Source organism: Lycium ferocissimum, chromosome 7 (assembly GCF_029784015.1).
Source record: "Lycium ferocissimum isolate CSIRO_LF1 chromosome 7, AGI_CSIRO_Lferr_CH_V1, whole genome shotgun sequence".
Classification (NCBI taxonomy): Eukaryota; Viridiplantae; Streptophyta; class Magnoliopsida; order Solanales; family Solanaceae; genus Lycium; species Lycium ferocissimum.
Genome location: NC_081348.1, coordinates 38,694,315 through 38,700,757, shown reverse-complemented (window position 1 = coordinate 38,700,757; position 6,443 = coordinate 38,694,315). Strand labels below are relative to the sequence as shown.

Below are 6,443 nucleotides of genomic sequence, written 5' to 3'. Positions count from 1 at the left end.
GTAAATAAAACAATAAAAAAGTCATTTTCTTCTATTTAAAATCGTGAGCGTTAGAAATTATTTTCTCACTTTTATATATAGCAGAGGTCGGTAGATTGGCACGACAAGAAATAATGATGCTCAAGGGTAAATTTAAACCTTTTCTCAATAGAAAATGGAAGGAAATTCAAAGGTATCCTCGTTTTGAGAAAAAACTTTATGAGTCCAAAAGAAAAATATTTTCTTCCTTAATGTCCTTTACTGTCCAATTAGCAAAGGAAAGTATTTGTTCAAAAAAAGGAATATATTTGGATTTGGTTCTACTAAAAGTTTTTGGAGAACGATTATGTTAGTTTTATGAAAATTTACTGTGCCTCTAATAAAGAAACTTTAGGAATTTGGGATATTTGTTGAATAATTTCCCAAAAGAGAATCGGGAATCAGTTTTGACTGTAAAAGCCACGTGCGTTTGTGAAACTTGAGCTTTTATTTGGTACTTTTTGTCAACCATTGGAGATTCACCATGTCAGAGCATAACCTTTGATGATTCGCTCTGAAATCAAGAAAACCTCATTCGACAACAAAGCAAAAAGCGACTCTTCTCACTGACACAAACTCAAACAAAAATGAATACTCAGCAGCGTTTGGCTGCTCTTCTTTCTTCCCTTATTTCTCAACTTCTTCTTCTCCTTGACCTTATTTTCCCTTCTTCAAATCCTCTTTCAATTACCAATTCGTCTTTCTATGATTTTCTTTCACCCCTTCTTCTTCATTTCCTTTCCACTTCTGAAACAACCGCTACTCTTTCACTCATCCCTTTTTCAAGAAAACGAAAACGTACCCATTTCTCAGAACCCGATGCCCCGTCTAACGATGGTCTGACCCGGTTCAAACTCGGTCAAATCGCCCGACCCGACTCAGCCAACCCGGATACTTTCAAGAAATTCTTTAACATCAATTCTTCAACTTTTGATTGGCTTTGTGGGCTTTTAGAACCTTTACTTGAGTGTCGTGACCCTGTTGACTCGCCACTTAATCTATCTGCTGAAACTCGGCTTGGAATCGGGCTTTTTCGATTGGCAACCGGAGCTAATTATTCCGATATTTCGCGTAGATTTGATGTATCTGAACCTGTTGCTAAGTTTTGTGTTAAACAGTTATGTAGGGTGCTTTGCACTAATTTTCGTTTTTGGGTCGGGTTTCCTAATTCGGGTGAACTTGAATCCGTTTCGACTCAGTTCGAATCCATTTCGGGTATTCCTAATTGTTCTGGAGTTTTATGTTGTGTGAGATTTAAGGTTAATGAAGAGATTATAGCAGCTCAATTAGTGGTTGATTCATCATCAAGAATTATTAGTATTATAGCCGGTTTTCGTGGCGATAAGACTGATTTCCAGGTCCTGAAATCATCAACTCTGTTTCAAGATATTGAAAAAGGGACAATTTTGATGAATTCACAAGCTTTGCAGATAAATGATGTGGCTGTGCCTCAGTTTTTTGTTGGTAATGGAGACTACCCTTTGTTAAATTGGTTAATGTTACCATTTGATGAACCTGTTTCTCATTCGAATGAAGAAAAATTCAACAATGCCATTAACTTAATGCGATTGCCAGCAGCTAAAGCCGTTGAGAGTTTGAGAAATTGGGGCATTTTGAGCGAACCGATTGAAGGAGAAATCAAGACTGCAGTGGCTTCTATTGGTGCTTGTTCGATACTTCATAATATGTTGTTATCAAGGGAGGATTATTCAGCATTTTGTGAAGATTTGAGTGACCATTCATTTCAGAAATATCAGAGTTCTTTGAGTATTCCTGGTGATAGTGTTGCATGTGCTATAAGAAGTGCATTAGTCACAAAAGCAACAGAGTTTCAATTACAAAAGCATTAGTTTTGAATTTAAGGCATAGAACATAAAATTCATTCATCTAGATTGTGAATCTTTTGCTCAAAGTTTTAAACTTTCTGGGCTGTTTTGCATATTAGCAAGTTCTGAAATAGATGCCCCTCTTCTGTTCCGTAACATACCCAGCTCTTTCATAGTGTTAATGCCACTGGATTATACTGGTTGATTGATTATCAATGAACTTGAAAGAAATTCATTCTGTGACTTTCTGGAAGAAGAAATGATTATACTGACGACAATAGCTCTCTTGCCACTTTCATGTCAACTTACAACTTGCATTTGATCATAACATGTATATAGTGTTGTTGGGTGTGCGAATTGAATCCTGCTTTGGTAGTTGAAAAGAAAATATTCTTAATGGAATGAGGTCTTTGGGGGAAAATTGAGTGGGCTTGGTCCAAAGCGTACAATATCACATCCTTTTAAGAATATCTTTGACCTAATTTTCCAACAACTAATATTAGAGCCAATGGTTCGGCGAGACGAGTATGGAGATTGCAGAGTGATGTGTGTGGCCCAACCTAGCCTTTCCCCATGTACAGGTCGATTTACTACTTCAACTCTTAACTTTGGAGACGGATAAAAAAACCAATCAGCTTTGGTGGCCATAAATACTCAGTTGATTTAGGTGACAAACAGTTAATATCTAGATAAGCCACGAGGTGATGGGCATTGTGAAACTTAGTTCGAAGGAGAGACTATTTGGTGGGAGAACAAGTTCCGCTGGTACCTGAAAAAACGAAAGAGATAATAAGGGATAGTGATACTCTTAATATTGTGTGAGACCTTTTGAAAAAAAAGGGCAAAGGCTCAAAGCAGATAATATAACACCACTTTGTTTTATATAACATCAGCTCTTTTTAGATAGAGAATTGATCTTCAAATTTTAATGTTTCCTGCTGCTCTGATAACGAGATAGTAATTGACACCAAGAAATGACAATGATTTGGTAATATTGTTTCAAACTTTTTAGATGTATATTGCTTATCAAATCAAGCATGCCTTTTCCACTGATTCAGCTCTTAATATCGCCATATTGCAGACATCTATATCATTTAGCTATATGAGTTAGTTTCAGCACAAAATTAAACTAGTCTGCTTCTTTGTCTTTAGTTTCAGCACAAAATTAAACTAGTCTGCTTCTTTGTCTTGTTTGTCTTAATTTTATCCTTTAAACATCTGAAACAATTCGCTATGAGACCTGCACTTTGTCAGAGTCAATTCCAGCATGAAACTAGTTTATTACTACATATGCAGATCTTTGAGCTGTACCTCGTTTGCTTATATGTTGGCAGTTGGAAAACATTGAGTTCTCAAATGCTGGCCTATGGTAAGTTTTGGATCTCTAAAGTTATTGCGATATGGAGAAAATGTCCAAGGAGAAAAGCAGTAGACTATTAGAGTATTTTGAGCATAGATATCAAACTATATTTATGTTTTGAGCATGTTATTACCGGATAATTTCCGAGTAACATATTGAGGAAGCTGAGTCAGTACATGGAGATACTTGTTTGTACTTCATGATATAACTTTAATTTTTATCACCTCTGAATGGTTGGGGAAGTACTCAAATCTCACATTGCAAACTTAGGGGCGGCAAATGAGTGAGGCAAAATTGATTGAATAAGTATTTAACTTTTTGCCTAATCCTATCAAAAAGTTGGTTGGTTGAGATGAGTTGAGTCAAGATGGACTAAAAATGAATCATAACCCAAATCACACAACTCTTACCAAATTTTAATTTCATTTTTTGCTTTCTTATAATTTGTTGAATTACCAAACAAAACCTAATAAAAAAAAATCTTCTTTGTTATTGCTATAGGTGTAACATAATCAACAAAAAGTTTTTTTTATTTAAATATTTTGACGAAATTTTCAATGAGTAAATAGTCAGTATGCAGTGTATAATCAATATATAGTCTGTGTATAATCAGCGTCTATACTAATTATATGCTTTATATACACTGAGCATACACCAGCGATGGGCGATGGATATAAACTATTACTTCTAGGCGAATGATTTTTTTTTCATTGGCTTGCTAAATATGTTAACATACCTTTATTTTTTGACGGGCTAGCACATGGACTCCAAAACAATATATTTTGGATTCAACAAGACAACAACCCAACCCATTTGTCATATTTGGATCCTTCAACTATCAAATTAACTATTGGAGTATAACAAAATGATTTATGATGATGATGCGTTTGTTCCGTTTAATTTGTTTTTCTCAACAAACTAAGGGCAGTATTCCAAAATTAATTCATAAGATATTCATGATCTCCACCATCATACAACTCTTGTTTCTATACTTACATTTACATAAGCAGCTAAAAAAAAAAAAAAAAATTCTATTATACATACAATGTTTGTTGGTTATCATGAATAAGGTTAATGATCACTATCATAAATCTATAATCTTCAGATATAAGTCCTCTTATATTCCACGTAAATTATCTGGTCGAACTTCGTAGTCATACCAACTAACGAACATATGATAAAATACTACTCCAAGAATGTCGTGTCCTTTAGGTGAAGAGACCTCTAGTGCTATTTTTTTTAATATATATTATGAAGGGGGGAAAGTCATAAGGCTCCAATAATATTACTACTATATTAAGCACCTAACAAACGTCACCAGCCATCACCTCTGACTTAGCTATATGAAATATTCTTCCAGGGAAAGGATAACTTAGGTACAGAAGTATCTGTGATTTTTCTATATAGGGAATATTATTCATGTTCTAAGAGAAAAAAGGTAGTATCTTTTAACGTGTGTTTGGTACTGAGAAAAGTGTTTTCTTACTCTTTTCACGGTTGGTCAAAATGTTTGTAAATCATTTTCTTAAGGAAAATAACTTTCCTGCAAGGATTAGGGAAAATAAGTTCGATAAATGTATTTCATACTAATTTTATCCTTCCCTAAACCAACACAACACCTCCACCCATATAAATGTTGTTGGAATAATACTTAAATCTAGATAATAAAAGTTACTTATTTTTTAAGAAAATATTTTCCTTTAATTTCTTGATTACAACTTTAAGTTGATCACAGTTCAAAACTTCACCAGTACTCACCAATCTCACCAGCCTCCGCCTATGACTTAGACATTATAAACTCTTATGGACCCATTTGGTTTGAATGGATTGGATAAATATATTATTAATATTAAAGTTGGCTATTCTTTTACTCAGTAGCTGGTTGATTTTTCAAGTCCTACATAACTAATTTTGGTATAAGTTAGTACATCAATATTTGGTGTATTAATTATCTTATACTCCCTAATATTCGAATTAATCAATATATGAATCAAACATCAAACAATAAAATTAACTTTTATTTGTTCCTCAAAACCATCATCAACACATTCTTTTTATTAAGTTTAAAAAATGAAATCACAAATTAAATTTTACTCTAAATAGTCTATTTTTAGAACAAAAAACCTCACCCGATAAAAAATAGCCTCTAAATTACTAATATATGTATTTACAATTCTTGCCTAACTTGTTTGAGTAATAACTCTAGTAAATGTAGTAATGATATAAATGGATGTTTTGTAGGGAATACGATCATTTCACTCAAAGGTCCTTTCTCTGTGGGGTCTGAGTGTTCGCCTTCTTGCCCCTTGAATCTTGATGCACGTTTTTTTCATTTTACTAGTATTATTTTTTTCTTGATTTGATTGCCTTCTCATATCTTGATGCTGTATATACATTAGTGTTAAGTCTTAACATCATTACACTATTAAGAGTATCATTTTATGTGATTTTCACTTTTTTAGGCTCGTAGTACCTGGAGGGTTTTTAAAAAAAAAGTGCGAAAATTTCAAACGAGCATCTAATTTGTCTTAGTTAAAATTGAATTATTGAGTATTGAAATATACCCCAATAGAATGAAAAAAGATATATATATAAATTGCCTACCTTAACTAGTCCGAGTCTCGGAGATGGGTTGTTGTTTGATTCAATTTTACAGCTTTTAACAATTTAAGTTCATTTTAGTTGTTCAAAATTCGTTTAACTTTGAAGTGGTGTTATCCTTATCTAACTAACTTTTCAACCATACTCTAATTTGTTTCTATATTATTATTACTAAGATAACCGACAAGTCAAACAAAAATAGGTATTTCTTATGGAGTCGGAGCCAAAATGGCTTGTTTTTAAGCTAATAGTTCAAAATAGACCTTTTTTTTTTTATACCAAAATGGGTATTTAGGTTGGTTATCCACCGAAATACCCATGACATCGTTTGCATTTCGCTACATCTGTAGCGAAATGTAACAAATAATATATATATATATTTTTTTTTTTGTATTTCGTGGTACTAGTAACGAAATAGCATTAATTTTTTATTTATTTGGTTCATACAAAAAACGAAATTAAAAAAAAAAAAAATTTGTCCTATTTCGTTGGTAGTCCAACGAAATAGGACGAAATTTTATTTTTTTTTTAATTTCGTTTTTTGTATAAACGAAATAAATATTTTATTTCGTTTATACAAAAACGAAATAGGAAAATATAATTTTTTTTTTTTTTTTTGTATTTCGTTGGTATATGAA

General features: G+C 32.7%; 1 protein-coding gene across 1 annotated transcript; it reads left to right on the top strand.

The window, feature by feature from the left end:
- Positions 1–485: 485 nt before the first annotated feature.
- Positions 486–1,977, top strand: LOC132064880 (protein ALP1-like). Its single transcript, XM_059458032.1, has one exon. It carries the CDS (start codon positions 606–608, stop codon positions 1,866–1,868), a length of 1,263 nt encoding a protein of 420 aa, XP_059314015.1. The 5' UTR covers positions 486–605; the 3' UTR covers positions 1,869–1,977.
- The last annotated feature ends 4,466 nt before the right edge of the window (positions 1,978–6,443 follow it).